Source organism: Podarcis vaucheri, assembly GCF_965113315.1.
Source record: "Podarcis vaucheri genome assembly, chromosome: 9".
NCBI lineage: Eukaryota > Metazoa > Chordata > Lepidosauria > Squamata > Lacertidae > Podarcis > Podarcis vaucheri.
The window spans coordinates 8,101,651-8,119,184 of record NC_138767.1 but is presented as its reverse complement, the minus strand read 5'-3'; the positions used below and the strand labels follow the sequence as shown (position 1 = coordinate 8,119,184).

General features: G+C 45.1%; 1 protein-coding gene across 4 annotated transcripts in view; it reads right to left on the bottom strand.

The window, feature by feature from the left end:
* The window catches only part of CTNNA2 (catenin alpha 2), a 417,182-nt gene that overhangs the window by 50,572 nt on the left and 349,076 nt on the right, over positions 1–17,534 (bottom strand). For all 4 annotated transcript variants that reach the window (XM_082236383.1, XM_082236385.1, XM_082236384.1 and 1 more), the window contains 2 exons: positions 10,490–10,641; positions 2,415–2,528 (listed from right to left, as the gene is read on the bottom strand). In XM_082236383.1, the coding sequence (XP_082092509.1) occupies positions 2,415–2,528; positions 10,490–10,641 (266 nt within the window). The remainder of the gene's footprint in view (positions 1–2,414; positions 2,529–10,489; positions 10,642–17,534) is intronic.

Below are 17,534 nucleotides of genomic sequence, written 5' to 3'. Positions count from 1 at the left end.
TCACTGATCTGGAATGCTCCAGATGTTTTGGACTACAATTCCTATTAGCCCCAGCCAAGACAGCTGATAGAGCTGTAGTAAAAAAACATCTGGAAGGCCCTGGGTTGGCAAAGGCTAGCCTAAGGCCATACAGACCAGGGCCTGATCCACAGAGATTAGACCCATCATCCCAGCTGGAAAGTCTTGGGTGCTGTAGCACACATTTTGATTATTGCTTGGTGCATTGAGGGCAGTCCTTTAGAACACATTGGTTTAACAGCCACCACCCATTTGAAGCACATTTAAAGCATGTGACTTCCCCCAAAGAATCCTGGGAACTGAAGTTGTTAAGGCTGCTGGGAACTGTAGCTCTGTGGGAGGTCAGTTGCAGCTCCCAGCATCCTTTGTGGAAGAAGCATTCTTTAAATGCTGTGTGTGTGTACGCAGCCTTAGTGACCAACCAAAAATCGAGAATTTAAGAAATCTTCAGCGATTCAAATAATCAGCAACTGGTTTTTTAGTTGGCAAGCAAGGGGATTAGCACAACAGACACAATCAAATATCTTGCCTGGCATTAACCCTTCGTCTTGATATTATATCTCTCCTAATTTTCTCTTCTGGAAGCAGTAAGCAGAACTAACGACGGAAAAACTCATCAACAGAGCTGCATTTTCATATTTCTGGATAGCGTCTGCCTCTGGATTCTGGCCTAGAATAACACAGTTTCTTATCTCAGCTGTTGCAGGCTACTTAGCAAAAGGTAAACCATTAATCCAAGAGTGGAAATACCCCGAGGGTTCAACAAGCCTCACTTTTCAAGCATCTCCGTCTGCCGGGGTCACTTGTCAACTTAATCGGCAGTCTCCTTGCATAAGTTAAGGTCACCTGGGACAGCATCTTCGCTTTATCATGAAACAATTACCCTGGTAGAATTGCCCTGATTCAGTAACGAGCGTCTTCCGCTGCAATTAGATTTACAGAGACGACTCAGCAACGTGCAACAGTTCTCCAAGACAAATTAACAGACTGGAAACCATGACTAATGGACAACTTCGTGGAGTGTGGCACACACTGTGTGTACTCAGTGGTTTAAATTTTTTTCATTTTCTGTCTGCTCACAGCTGGAGCGCATTCCGAAGAAACACAGTGAAGGGCAGAATCAGGGCATCTCATTTCAACTGTTGATCTTCTACCTCTAGGTAAGAAAAACCACACATACTTCACTGTGTAGGACATGTGCACATGTGTCAGGATGCTGTCAGCGACTCCTGGTTGGTTGCCCAGGAAAGTATAAAGACAAGTAAAAGTTTCTTACAGGCCTTTTTCATTTCAGACTTTACAGAGAGAAGCCATAGAACCCACCCTCTTGGATAATGGAGTTGTCCTGAGTGCCCTCTGTCTTTGAGCTCTTTGCTCTCCTACTTTCAAGGCCCGCCGGATTCTGGGAGATGGAGGGTCTGGAATACTTTCTAGTGACAACATGTCAGCCAGCTGCTGCTCCGACTCTGCCTGCTCCTCCTCTCCCTAATTTCCCAACTTCCCCCCTCTGAGCTGTGACCTCTCACAAACCACTGTTGTAAATCTATACTGTCTTCCTCTTCCTCCTCCCTGGAAGGGTCAGGATGGGGAGGTGGTCTCCACCATTCCTCCTCCTCAGCCCAGCCTCTGGCATCCCCCCCTTCCAAAGTCATCCTCCTATGACAACATGTTTGCAAGTGTTGGAGGCAGTGTGCCCTGGGGATCATGACTGGGGAGAGAGACATTGTGCTTTCTTCCTGTTTGTGGGCTTCCCTACAGGCATCTGATTGGCTGCTGTGAGAACAGGACTAGATGGAGCTTTTGACTCACCCGGGTAGCAGGGTTTTTTTTCTGATCTTATATATGCAACATGCAATGGGAACCTGTGATCAACTGCAACCTTCCAGCAGTATAAAGGATGTGAAGTAGTGACACACTATCACTGTAAAGCTCTCCCCCTACCACACCCCATTTGCCCCTGAAAACAAATAAAACATTGAAATGTGCCAAATATAGCCCAAGAAGCCCAAATCTAGGATGGTCACGATAGAGAGCAAACATATGACAGCTCTGTGACTTTTTGCTCCATGAGATCTAGAATCTAGCTCTAAGGCTATAGGAAATCTTGGCCCTCTGAACAGTTGCACTTCATTCAGTGCTGGAAGCGAGATTCCTTCGTTCCTGGTGTAAACCTTCATCATGGGGGAAGCAAGCATTGCATAAGCTCTGTGAAACTTTTCCAGTAAACTTCTCGAGTCAACTGAACGCCTGTGTCATAAATAATTTCAGATGCTAGGGGACCCAAACTGATACTCCGCTGTCTGCAGTCACGTTCAGACTTTTCAGCTTGCAAGAGAGCACACGTTCCCTGAGGAATCTGAAGCTGTGTTAATGTGTTGCACAGATTTTACACTCACCCTTGCACTCTGGCCGGCGATAAGCTGATCGTCTTCAGTCTGAACACTCGTCCGGCTGCGAACATCGTAATCTTCCTGCTCAAAGTCAGAATCATCCTCTAGCTCTTCGGGAGTCTGGATTTAAAAATAGAGCAAGAAAGAGACAAGAAGAGGTGGCAGGCTTACAAAGGATACCAACAAACCCCAACCAGCGAAAACGCTATTTCATCAACTACCTACCCAAAGAACACTGTCCCCCCCCCCTATTTTAAATTAACTTGTCTGCAAAGGCAGGCAGAACCCCAAATTGAATTGTCAAAGAAAGAAAGAAAGAAAGAAAGAAAGAAAGAAAGAAAGAAAGAAAGAAAGAAAATGAAGCTGTTCCAACCCTGTTCTTTTACAACTGGCATTCCTCATCACCTTGCTGTGATTTTCTTTTAACGGGGTGAACATACATTTTGCAGACTAACACCCACTGGACCTGTGTCCCATCGTCCCGCCACACCGAACACGATATTTCAAAATAATTGGTTTTGGAAAAGGAAGACCCAATAATATTATCACACCAAACTGATTGCAAAAATCTTTCAAGAGATTAGGGAGGCACCTTGAGTTAGGAACTTGAAAAGAGAAATTTAAACTGGACACATTCTGAAGTGTAATTTGTTCATTTATTTTACTAGGCAGATCAAGAGCTGTTTGACAGTGGAACGGACTCCCCCGGGAGATTGTGGACTTCACTGGAGGTTTTTAAGCAGAGGTTGAACTAGATGTCCCTTCCAACTCTGCAATTCTATTATTCTATGGTGATGCAAGGGACTTTGCAGCAGGAGGTGGCAGACAAGATTTGCAACATCCCCAGGTCAGTACAGGTGAAGGAAATGGGAATCCTCCTTGGATTATTTATTTATTTATTCATTCTTTCCTTGCCCTTCTGGCTGGGTTTCACCAGCCACTCTGGGCAGCTTCCAACAAAAGATTTAAAATACATTAAAACACCAGTCATTAAAAACTTCCCTGAACGCCTTCAGACGTCTTTTAAAAGTCAGATAGTTGTTTATTTCCTTGACATCTGATGGGAGGGCGTTCCACAGGGTGGGCACCACTACCGAGAAGGCCCTCTGCTTGGTTCCCTGTAACTTCGCTTCTCACAGGGAGGGAACCGGCAGAAGGCCCTTGGAACTGGACCTCAGTGTCCAGGTTGAATGATGTCAAGCCGATGTTCTTGTCAAGTTTTCCCTCCTACACACACCCTAGAACATTTTTAGGGTTTCAGGGCTGCAGATGCTCTCTGCCTTAAAAAGGGCCCTGGCAACATGGTATAAAGCAATGGCCTGTTGCGGGGTGTGTGTGTGTGCTGTGTCAAAGGCATGTCAAGCCACAGGATATCAGGGCCAAAAATAAAAGCCAGGAAGCTCTCTCGATTGCTAAGATAGCTTTATGCTGTTTTCAAAGTGCACGAGAAGGCAAACACCCCTTTCCCCCAATGCAAGACTGTGCTCTGCTATTCTTGCCGTTCTCCCTTTAACTCCCACATGAAATCAGCAGGAGTTCTGCACACATAAGAAGAAAACAGTCAAGGTAACCTTATCCTAGCAAGAAGTGGAGAGGAGAGTCATTCTCTCTTAACTGAAACATACTCATTGATCCCTCTCCCTATGGAGGCAGGCTGCACCCCTGTACCTGAGGGGGTCCAACAGTGACTGCTGGAGACCAAAGGCCTGCATGTTTCAAACAAATAGTGAACCCCTGACACTGCTGCAATGCTCCTGCACTTTTCCATGGTTGTCTTCTGCAGGCACAAGCAACATCGATTGCCTGTAGTACAGGGACAGCCGGGGAGAAGCCTCTGTTTTCACCCCTGTTGCAACCAAACAACAATTAACAATGACAGACACCCTCCCTCAAGCCTCTGCCAGGTCACAAATTCATAGGATTCCGTCTTGTTGGAAATTCATGGGATGAACTTGTGTTGTGTAGTGACTAAGGGACTAAGGGACCTCCACAGCCAGCAAGATTGAATTTTCTGCCCACCAGCTGGTGAGAGAAGGATCCAGCCCTGCTGGGGTCTGCTTCCCCAGCATGTTCAGCATGAGAAACATGCTGGTGAAGCAGACTCCTGAAACCCACAGGATTGCACCCGGCTGGTGAGCAGAAGGTTTAATCCTACTCACTTTTACTGTGTGCGTGTGTGTTCCTCTGCTTGGGACAACTGTGCATAGCTAAGTCTCCTTTTTCCTGCCTGTTGCCCCATCCCGACAGCCCCTGATTACTCTGGGAGGCCCAACCTGGCTTGCGGTTATCCAGGGCTGTCTCCACCCAAGTCAGCCAGAGCCTAGATCTGCCTGAATCACTTTGGGGTTCAGCCAAATCTGCTGGATAGGCCTAATATACACCCTGTTTCAGTGATGACTTCAACAAAAAATGTTCTCCCATTCAGAGCGAGGGAAGGGTTGCCCTCACTCTGATGGGGCTACCTTTTGTCTTGTAGCCAAATCTGATACTCAGAAGGACCATGAACAGGAATGAAACAAGAAATATTGGGGTGATTGGGTATTTTTTTTTTTTTTTGCAGGAGGGGATAAACTTTCTTTTTTGCACCCTGATAATGCCAACGTGAATATGGATAGGCTCTCTTGCTACAGTCATTCTGTGGACTCATTTATGGGGGGGGGGGAGGTTGAATATAAAAAAATGATCCTCCGCTGAAATGCCATGTTGATTTGAGTATTTAATTTGCACCAACCGTTTCTGCAGAGTTTACTAAGATGGAGAGAATTTTACAATGGATAGATGTGGAATGTTAACTAGCAACAGAGCATCTGGTCATTAGCAATGATATTTATATTAGGAGGCAAGTCTGACATGGAAGCTACTGTAAGGATTAGGCCTTTCCCTGGCCTATTAAGGACTTAATCTTTTTATACATCTGCCTGAACTTTTTGCACTTCCTACTTTCCTTTTCACAGGCATCCACAAGTTCTTGGTTCAGCCTATAAGTAAAACACGATTTGCCTACTGAAAGCTACTACAAGAGTTGCTTTCTTCAAAACTGTTGCTTGCCTGGGTTCAGGCCTATTTGGACTGGGAAAGCCTGGCCTGATGCTGCTTTGAGATGAATGCCATAATCACTTCTGGCTGCAGAAGCCACCTGAGACTCCAGAGACAAGTTGGAAGCCAGGAGAACTCCCAGACGACGAACCTGTTCTGTCAGGGGAAGTGTAACCCCTCTGAGAACAGGTTGTACACCTAATTCCTAGACCCACAGAGAACTCACCCACAGCATCTCTGTCTTATCAGGATTCAGCCCAGTTTTTTCACCCACATCCAACCCATAATTCCTTCCACTTGCATATCGTCTCCTGATTGAGATGGAATGGAGATACTGAAGTGGTTGTCATCAGCATAGTGATGGTGCTGTTCTCCAAATCCTCAAGCAACAGCTCCCAATGGTCCCATATAATGTTGAATAGTTTCGGAGACAGAATGGACAGTTGTGGGACCCCACAACTAAAAAAATGAAGGGGCAAGGGCGTGTATCCTAGCCTTGCTTACTGACAGTGTTCCTGCAGACAGGAAGAGAACCACTGTAATACTGTACCCCCAACTCCCATCTCAATAAGTAGCTCCTAGTAGGAGACTATGGTTGACAGACACTGAGAAGTCCAGGAGAACCAACAGGGTCGGACTCCCATTGTCTCTCTCCCAATAAAGGGCATCCATCAAGGCAGCCAAGACTGTTTTGGTGCAAAATCCAGTCCTGTAACTAGACTAGAATGGATTTAGATAGTCTGCTTCCTCCAAGTTTACCTGCAGCTCGCTTGCTCCATTCTCTTAATCACCTTGGAATGGAATATGAGAGACTGGACAAGAGTTTTCTAAAACCTCTGGATCCAGGGAGGGCTTCTTCAAGAGGAGCCACACCATCGCCTCTTACATGGTGGTGAGCATAACTCCATCCCCTATTGGGGCGTTAACCACCTCCTGGACCTACCCAGTCAGTCACCTCCTAATAGATTTTGTCAGCTGCCAGCATCCCATCTGCAGCCTTGGGCTGCAGCATCTGAAGCTACAATGTGTTATTTGATGGTGCTCCAGTGGACCTATAAGTGAACCAGTTGCGGTCTCATTAGGGATGAAGGAAGCATTTAGGAGAGACCAATTTACATGAGCAGCATCATGTGACGAGCATCGAAAAAGCGACGTGAGGCTGATGCTAGAGTAGCTCTTTCTGCATGTTCTTGGTTCTCCGTCCATTCTGGCTTTACTGGAGTGGAGTGGGAAGCAGTAGAGAAGGGCCCTAGCTCAGTAGTAGCGTCTCTGCCTTCCATGCTGAAGCTCTCAAGTTCAACCGCCAGGATCTTCAGGTAGGGCTGTGAGATACCCCTGCCTAGAACCCCAGGGAGCCACTGACAATCTGTGCATAGAATACTGAGCTGGAAGGAGCAGAGATCAGATTCAGGAGAAAGCAGCCTGCTCCAGTGGACTAAGGTGAAAAGTCTCCAGCCATCTTGACTGCATGCTATAAAAAAACTGCAGGATTCTGCTCAAGAAAGGAAGCATGATGAAGGGTGTGCTAAAACACACACACATCGTTCGGAGTCCATGTCACTGTTCAAATGGATTGTGCTCCCTGAGTTTCAGTGATCAAATCTAAGAAACAGAAAAGCATTGCCGGGGGACAGCAGGAGAGTCATCCAGCACAATCGCTTGACTTTCGGACAATTGAAAAATGAGACAAAGGAGTGGAGAAAATTCTCTCTCTCTCTCTCTCTCTCTCTGTGCGTGTGTGTAGTCTTGAGCTTTTTTCCAGCAGGTTTCATTATAACAACATCCAGGGGAAACACCACGAGTTAGTGTGACAAAAGAATATGTACCAGGATGCCTATGGAGTGACGGAAGAAGCCTTGCAGTTAGCCTATTACTTTCCATTTCAAATTCAACAGCTGAAATCTACCAACTAAATGTATGACATTGGAAGTATTCCACCCTGCAATGTTCAGTAGAGAATGGATTCCCAAGCCCCATAAGAGAATATTATTATTTCTTTACTCTTCCGATTCACTTCCACAGATCACTGAAATGTAGCAAAACAGAGGCAAGGTCCCCCCCCCCCATTTATTAAAGTTGTGGGGAGGGAGAACCCTTCATCTAGTTTTTAAAAAAGAGGCTTTATTTCCTACGTGCCATGAGACAAAGATCTCAGATAATTTTCTTTGTTCCGTGATGTGTACCCTGAACAATTACTGTGGGACAATGAATGCCTCTGACAGACAGCCTGGTGAGATTACAAATCATTTCAATGCGCAGGTTTTCAGAAAAAGTCTAAAGAGGCATAACGAGAGGGAAACATGAGACTTACAGTGCCTGAATGAATAGCTCAGAATATATCTATGTTCCTATCTAAGAATTTGTGTCTATTTAGGTATCTATATGTATGTAAAGAGCTGCCCAAGACATTTTGGCACCTTAGGTGAATCGCAAAATGGTGCTCTCCCCACCTGGGAAGAAGGGGCAAGTGAAGATCTTCATCAGGAACAAAGGGGGAATAAAGATCTACATTGGAAACAAGGGTGGGAGAATACCAGCAGTGCCACTATTAGCCAAGAGGCCACTGTACCAGTAGCATGCAGCCAGGAGTTGCCAAGGAGGTGAGCCACAAAGAGTGAGCCACAGCTGTTGGTGCCACTGCAGCAGTAGTGGGCAATGTGATTCATTCATCTGCTGCCCTTGTGGAGCCTGCTGCCCGAAGCGGTCACCTCATCTTCCTCATGAGAAGAAGTGTCATGTGTCTTTATCTATATCTATGTCTCTATATAAGGGATGCGGGCAGCGCTGTGGGTTAAACCACAGAGCCTAGGACTTGCTGATCAGAAGGTCAGCAGTTCAAATCCCTGCAATGGGGTGAGCTCCCATTGCTCGGTCCCAGCTCCTGCCAACCTAGCAGTTCGAAAGCACGTCAAAGCGCAAGTAGATAAATAGGTACCGCTCTGGCGGGAAGGTAAACAGCGTTTCGTGCACTGCTCTGGTTCGCCAGAAGCGGCCTAGTCATGCTGGTCACATGACCTGGACCAGCTCCCTCGGCCAATAAAGTGAGATGAGTGCTGCAACCCCAGCCGGCCATGACTGGACCTAATGGTCAAGGGTCCCTTTACCTTTATGTCTCTATATCTTCATATTAGATCTGAGCGCCAGTTTAGTGACTTCAAATTGTGTATGCCCCAACTCTGAAACATTGGACCATGGGATTTAGAAGTATAAGAGGCACACACAACCATATTACCTGTGAGGGATAGTCAACATGGGGCCATCCAGAGGTTGTTGGACTGTAACTCCCATAAGCCCCAGGCAGCATGGCCAATGGTCAGGAATGATGGGAGTTGTTAAGTCTGACAACGTCTGGAGAGCAGCAGGTTGTCTCCCCCTGCTCTGAGCTCATTGTCGGGGTCTCAAAGCACCGGAAGGGTGAAAATGGGGCTCCTGACATTGTGACATCAGGGGATTGACAGCAACCCTACCCACCTTCAACTGTGACCTGCAGGGATAAGGATCCCACCCACTGGGCCCAGTTCCCCACTACTGCTCTAAGATGACACAACTTGCTTTGGCTTTGAAGGAGCGTTCAGGATTTTTATCAAGCTCGTAAGGCCAACATTAGAAAGCCACATGCAAAACCCTTCCCTCACTTATTACGCTGTTTATCGTTTATTAAGGAGAGGGGAAAGGAATGCCTGATAAAATCAAATCAACTGGTTAGTCAACGTTGAAATGACAGTTTCCTTACTTGAATAGGCGCTGAAAACCATCCCCGTGGAGGTTCAGTGGAGCAGCAAGTTAATTTATTTATTCATTTAGATATTAAGAACACCTATCTCATACCCTGAGCTGCATACGTACATCAAACAGACACAATTGGTTCTAATCTTCATTACACAATTGAACTATAGTAAAACCAGATACTGAAATGTGCAATTTCTACGCCAAAGAAGGGTGTGTGCATAAAAGGGGGGGGGGTGTTGCACATGTTTGGCTTTCAAATGCTGATCAGTATTTAGACTAGACTGGCTCTCCTCTGATTCTATGATATGCTTTTAGCTTTTTGCATTTTATTTGTGTTGTTTTAATTTGTGTAAGCCACCTTGAGTCCCAGTCAGGGGGAAAGGCAGGATATAAATGAACAAGCAAGCAAGCAAATAAATAATAAATCTGATCATGGCTAAATTGTAGATTCACCATTTCCAGACCTCCCTTAAATCTCTCTCCTCTTATCTACTTTTCTGGTATAATTTTGTCCACGAGTAAATAAGAGGGTCGCAATCACGACCAACATTTAGAATGGGCCTGATGTGTTTGAGCAAATCTGGTAAAATACAATTGCATGGCCGTGAGTATCATTTGTAAGACAATATGGTTAGAAAGAACCCAGAAAGCTGTCAACTACAGCTACATTAACCCAGGAAGAATCTTTCATTGCCAGCTCCCATAACTTAGCACAGGCCTGGACTTTAAAGCTGTATGTCTAAGCCTTATTGTTTTTGTCCTGTCGTTTTCCCCGGGAAAACCTGCCATTCACCGTTGAATCAGAGCAAATGGCAATTAGGTTTACCATGGATTACTGTTTGCTCCGATTCAGTGATAAAACATGGGCTTTCCCAGGGAAAGCTCTGGGACAAAAAAATACCCCAATGTTTGGACATGGAGCTTTAAAGTAAAGACCTAGGTCTGGAAAGCACAGTGCAAAGGGAAGTCTGGATGAGCCAAATAGTCCACAAAAGAGAGCATATCATCATGAGGCTCCTGGTTTAAGATATTCCCTCTCATCTCGATCTTCCTCACAGGGTTGCTGTAAGACAAAACACAGCTGTGATGGAAGAAGAAACACAAATGCAAGAATCAAACAAATTAAACCTTTTTCTTTCTTTAGTGAGAGAGATTTCACACACAAACTTAATCTGCCGTCTCTGCTCCACGTTTATTCTGGCGCCCAACGAACCTCGCGGATGACAGCACCATGCGAATGCCAAATTGTTCTCATATCCCTTCCGCCTGCCATGATATGTCCTCTCTAGGTCCATTTCCCCCAGCGCTTTACATACCCTTATCATCAGAACAGCTTTCCTTATGTCGCGAACTCCATCATAAACCAAGCGGGAGGCGTCTATGAACTCGTTCTCTTCAAACGGCTGTGGGACGTTCGCACTCAGGGCTTCAATGGCGACTTCAACTTGTTCGGCAAAACGTGGCATAACTAGATTAAACCAAAAGAAAAGCTGTGAGAACACAGGCTGCCTTTCATGTATTCCGCACTCCCTCCCTTCCTTGCCCTTGGGCTTCAATACTTTCCAGCAGGCCTGGAATTAGCAGCTGCCGCAGAAATCAGGAAACAGGGAACTTTGCCGAAGAGTTTCACACCAACAGGGGAGAGGTGTGCGGTTCTCTGAGGGGAATGAAACAACCTCTTGTTCTATCAACACAGAGTCTACGTGACAAAGAACTTGCAAACTTATGATGGTGTGGCTTCAAGTCAGAAGAAAAAAAATTGGTCCCAAACAGCTACAACTCCTATGTCAAGTGAGACTGTTCTCTCAGCCTCACTACTCCAATCTGTAATATGGGGGTGCTATTCCCGATATCCCTGTCAAGAGTATTGTCACGGGTGTTGACATAATGTATGCAAAGTGTTTTGAGAACCTTAAAATGACATAGACATGCCAAGTAAGTAGAAGGGCTTGACTCAGGGAGACAGTGAAGTGTAGTGGTTAGAGTGTCAGACTAGGACCTGGGAGGCCAAGGTTCAAATCTCCGCTCGGTCCTGAAGTTCCCTGGGTGACCTTGGGTCAGTTACTGCCTCTCAGCCTAAACTACTGTCAGGGAACTGACATCAGAGCAGAGGGGGGAGGCGAGGCTTCCAGATTCTGCAGGAGAGGGAACGAGTAAGGGTAGAGAGAGAACGTCATCTGGGGAAGGAAGTCCAGGTGACACCAGGAAGAAGGGAGAGGCAGAGAGCATCTCGGAGGTGAGGCTCCGAGACTCTTCCAGTGAAGTCAGTGAGGAGGGTGGAGGACCACCACTCGGCACGCCCACTCTGCGCAGAAGGCTTCCGCGCAGAGAGGCGAGGCGAAGGTTGTCCGTTAAGGAATTCTTATGCTGGAGGAAATTTAGGAGACGCCCACTCACGGATTCTGCTAGCGACTGAGCAGCAGCGCCAAGGCTGCTCAGTCAGGGAAAGGCACAACCGCCCCTAAGCAGTTTGGAACAGCTAGAGGTTTACACACAAGCAACCCCAATTCCCGTGACAACTACCTCACGGGGCTGTTGTGGGGGTGGCTGTTTTAGTTTAGATTGGATCAGTACAGCCAGTAGTTCATAATTTTATTATCTAAAATTAAATAAGTTAAATTAAAATGTATATAATGTGGTGGTGGATAATAGTAATAGTAATATTGCTACCTCTGCTAGTTTTCTGTTTGTCAATGTCCACGCCATGTAAAAAAAGAAAAGCAATTTACTGTACACCGTCACAACCCATGCCAAGCGAAAACTGCAGGTAGGCAGGCCAGAGGCTGTTTTTATTGAACTGAACAATAGTCATCTTGGCTACTCCATATCATGTCTGTAAAATGACAATTTGAACTTACAGAACACAGAAGTCTTAATTTGTGAAAAAATGAGCCAAGAAACCTTCTGCCCACTGTCATTTTAACTAACAAACCACAGCGTAGCTCGCCATGAACAAGGACGACGGTTGTTCCTTACAACGATGAACCCTGATGCACGAGAAGTACATGGAAGACCCACCAGTTTCTTATTTCCAGCAGTGTGTAGAGCATGAAAGATGCTAATGGTTATCCGTGAGCAGTTCCCAATATTAATGGTTGGGGCGTGCATACATAGTTTATGAATATATGCATAATGGTCACATTCAATATTTATTTCAGCAATATATACCCTTGCTCTGGCTTTTTCATAGCTGGAAAAAACACACACACACAAATCTTAGAAGACTTCTCTGCTGACTTGCACAGAAATGCTAATAGCAATGAACAATTCTGTGAAAATGGGGATCGTAAGGACAGGAACTTGTTTGCACACAGGGCTGATGTCCAGCATTAGTATATTCTGTGTGGGGGAACCAATGCAGGCCAGTGTTGTCTACACTGACTGCGCAGAGACTCTCTGGGGCTCCTGGCAGGTTCTCTCCCAACTCTGTCTGGAGATTCCATTGGGGATTGAACCTGAATATTTCTGCATTCAAAGCAGATGCTGTACCACTAAACCATGGCCCTTCTTTTTCTGAGATGCACCCAGGTTCCCTCTACATTCTCCTCTTTCTTAATTTGTCCAACTTCTTTTGCCCACTTCCCCTCCCCCCCCCCCGGAAACTTAAGTTGTGCAGGATGCAATAAAAGGGGATTTTAAAAATCCTGAAAACCATGATGAGAATGATGCTGGTATAAAGACTTTACAGGCCAAGCTGGCAGCTGAGAGGCCTACATAATGAACCTCTTCCACCTCCCTTGATATGCTCTTTAATAAATGCTTTTCAAAAGTTGCATTATCTTAATGATCAGGTTATGGTGCTAACATATTTAGAAGTGACGATAATGTGCATTCAGTTATTGTTTTTTGGAGTCAAAAAATACCCCCAAAGCACACTTTGCATTCTTTAAAATACAATACAGTTGTTTGGGGGCAGGGTACTGTTCCTTTATGTTTGGAAGAACGAAGTGGCAGCAACTTTGAACCCCCTCCTTTCACATTACTGAGCTCTTTGCATGATTCGAGACACTTGCTTTGTGCACAGTTTGGCAGGAGCAGCTCTTACATTAAATGTTATGCTCCGAACATGACTCACTGGAGTAAAGCCTGCTACAGGACTTAATCTATCCAAAATGAAATTAATTTTGCCAGCCTTCCTCTCTCTGCTGACATACTTTATAATGCCTCAGTGGGCACATCTTTCCCAACGCTGCCTTCTTAGTCTGTGTGCTCAGCGTGTCGACACCTGCCATTTTGGAAAGGGGCTACCTAAAAGAGAGGTGGGGAGAGGCTGGCACACTTTTACAAATTCCTGTACTTACCTGCAGCTGGCACAGTTTTAACAGAATCAAGGAAATGTAGAGGTGGAAGAAACCCCAAGGGTCATCTACAATACGATATGATACGATACAATATGATACGATAATCTTTATTGTCATTGTCCCATACAGAACAACTAACTTGGAAAAAAAACCCCACTACATAAGACATTCAAAGCCAACACGCCTGCTATCCCAGCTATTCCAACCTGGTTAGCCCCCTAAAAACTCTGGTAGCCCATTTTTAAAATACAATATACTCCCATAGAGACTCCTTACACTGCATTTAAAACCAAAATCGCATTTGGATAGAAACTGTTTCTCAGGCGGCTAGTCCTAGTCTTTATAACCCTGGACCTTCTTCCAGAAGGCTGAAGCTGAAAGAGATCATTTCCGGGGTGTGCACTATCCTGCACTATATCTCTGCAGCTTTCTTATGTCACCTGGAACCATAGATTTGATCCAAGGTGGGAAGAGTGCACCAAATTATTCTCTCCGCAGTCTTTACAACCTTGGAGAGCATTGTTTTTCCCTTGACCGTGCAACTCCCAAACCACACACACAGACCATGTTGATATAGTCTAACCCCCTAAAATGTTGACTGCTTGTGTCTACTCCCCCTTTGTGATTTCCCCTTTCTTCCATCTCTTATACACGGCCTTCTTAAATCTCAGCTCATCTGTAAGCTCCTTATGCATCCACACCTGTTTCCTTAGATGCCTCCCAATTTTCTTGTTGGTTTTAAATTGCTGCACTAAAGCGGTGGAGAAAGAATGGGGAATGCTTGCTGAGTGCAGCATGGGGAAACGGGGCCTGCACTGTGACACAGAGAAGGAGGGATGAGAGATGAGGCCAAACTGGCTAATGGGGCAGAAGGGGTGGACAGCAGCTGCCTAGTTTAAATGACATGCTTTTGCTCGACAGCCTAAATCCATAGGGCCTATAAGCTTTATTAACTACAAACCCCAATACAGTATCTGGAATCCCCTTGAAACTGGTGCCAAAGTTTTGTAATCATTTTGTAGCAAAACCCCCGCATTTTGTAGCACCCCACAAACAGAGTAATTGAACATTCAACCCAGGGTTTGTAGTTAACACCCAACGTTGTCTGATCTCCTTGAAACTAATGCCAAAGTTTTGCAACCGCTTTGTAGCAAAACCCCACATTTTGTAGCACTCTGCAAATGGAGCGATTTACACTCAAAATGGGGGTCATGGATATGACCCCAAAACCCAACATTGTCTGGTTCCATCCAAGCTGGCACAAAACTGTGGCAAAAGTTTTGCAGTGGAAACCCCACATTTTGCAGCGCTCCACAAACTGGGCAATACACCCTCAAAACCAGGGATCAAAGGGTCACCCCAACACCCAACGTCGTCCAATTCACTTCACACTGGCACAAAACTTTGGCAAGAGATTTGCAGAAAGCACATCAAGGAATACATGTAACTGGAGTTCCAGGTTAATGCGAGAGTTGTGCTGTTTTCAACCTTATGGTCCTGAACTCACCCACCCACATTTTTTACACCCCCAAAAGTGGGGGACTGCCTTTCTCAGTGTGGGGTGGGGCCCTTCTAGACTTACCCTACTTTGTTTTTCAATGCATGTATCAGACTGGTGTACAACCACTAAACAGCAAGGCAACTAACTATCTTGTAAGTTCACATTCTGGGTAATACCCACTTCCATTTTTGTTTTATTTTAATATGTATAGTAACTGTGGACCACGTATCATTTCTCTTCCCTCGTGGCCCCATTAACGTTCTGTTCTCCAGACACAGCAACCAGCCACAACAGGCACTTTTGGTCTAACATCAGCTTTGATCCAAGCACTGAAGATTCACGGAAATCAAAGAGCAGAGCAGAAACTGGTTGGGGAGGGGCAAGTTCCACATGTTTTATGGCCCCATGTGCTTTATGGCCTTCTAGTTCGGCCATATGCAGAAGACCAAGGAAATTGCAGCCCAAGGCACAGCAATAAGAGACTAAAGCACTGAATATCTTAAAGGGATTATTTACTTGATGCAGCGTGAGAGCTCTGCTGGCACCCTGGAAATATGCATGGGAAAATGTGCACTTTAAATGCTTCTACGTTCTATGCAGTGCAACAACTTGAAACAATGCACGGCATGAAAACCATCATTTGAAACACCCGCCCGCCCCCTCCAAAAAGGGTTTAATCTGAATATATTCCCATCCTTCATTTCTTTATTTGAGTATTTACCAATGGAAGTTTCATCAACATGCAACGGCCGTGTACAGTGAAATCATTAAAGCCATAAAACACAGAACAAATTGTATATTTGATTTTATGATAATCTAGAAGGGTGCTTTGCGACTGAGTGTTTTACCAATTCATTTAAAGAAAAAGAAACAATTAGGAAAATGACTAAGACTCGAGTCACTGGTGCGACTACCCTACAAGCCTTAAAAGGTAAAGGTTCCCCTGACCATTAGGTCCAGTCGTGGACGACTCTGGCACACTCATCTCACTCTATAGGCCGAGGGAGCCGGCGTCTGTCCGCAGACACTTCCGGGTCATGTGGCCAGCATGACTAAGCCTCTTCTGGCAAACCAGAGCAGTGCACGGAAATGCCGTTTACCTTCCCACCAGAGCGGTACCTATTTATCTACTTGCACTTGATTTGCTTTTGAACAGCGAGGTGGGCAGGAGCTGGGACCGAACAACGGGAGCTCACAGGTGATCACAGTGATGTGGCCAATTTATTCTGTTTGGCACCTCTCTCTCTCTCTCTCTCTATATATATATATGCATAAATTGATCTAACTGACATTTAAGCACACAATGTATAAAACAGACAATATACATAATTTGGACCTTTTTGCACCACAAATTAAAAGTGACCATAAAAGATATGGGGTTGTAGCCAACTAAGCGCAGAGGAGCCTCATAGAAGAAGAAGAAGAAGAAGAAGAAGAAGAAGAAGAAGAAGAAGAAGAAGAAGAGTTTGGATTTGATATCCCGCCTTTCACTCCCCTTCAGGAGTCTCAAAGCGGCTAACATTCTCCTTTCCCTTCCTCCCCCACAACAAACACTCTGTGAGGTGAGTGGGGCTGAGAGACTTCACAGAAGTGTGACTGGCCCAAGGTCACCCAGCAGCTGCAGGTGGAGGAGCGGAGACGCGAACCCAGATTACGTGACTACTGCTCTTAACCACTACACCACACTGGCTCCAACTGAAACCAAGCAACAGTCAGCAACGGTCAGTCCTTGCAATGGGTCCACTCTGCATAGGACTATTACGGGCTACAACCCCGAGGAAAGTGCTCCATCATATTGCTATTTATCTCACACCCCCTCTTAACTACCAGCCAGTGGAATGAGGACCCTAAAAAGAGGCTCGCCTACCACAGTGTTTTTTGGGTGCCAAAAGAAAAACCTCCTTTTTCTGCCAGGCTTTTTAACACCTCTTAGAACACTTTAATGATATTTTAATACTGTCTAATTTTAGTCTGTTTCACCAGCTGGGTGAGTTTGAGCCTTCACAGTGGAGTTTTTAGAGTTGCATTTGTCTTAAGCTCTACTCAAAGGAGACCCATTGCAATCTTCTATGGACTGTAGCAGGCCTTAGTCGGATTCAACCATGGATTTTATATGACTGTGATGATTGAATTAATCATTCTACTTGTCCTTTCTGCAAAGGCAGCCAAGGTGGCAAACCATTTGTTGCTGTTGGTTAGTTTTATTCTGAACAGTTTGTATTTTGCTGTGTTTTTAAATTGTTAGCTTTTGCTTTTTATGTCAATGTACATCATCCAGAGGCTTGTTACAGCATGAGGCAATTGATAAATATAATTATTAATGACAATAATATAGATATGATCAAAAGAAACACCCAAAGGTAAATGGAAAAACCCAAATCCAAGACAATACAAATCATGTTGAAGGGAAACTAGCACACAAGCAACAACAGATTTCAGAGCTATTTGTATCAATTCAGAATGAATTTTTTTCTGCTCAAACTGGCACTTTCCAAAGAGGAAAAAATTCATCTCTGTCAACACAACACTACCCACATGGAAATGTAATTATTTGAAACT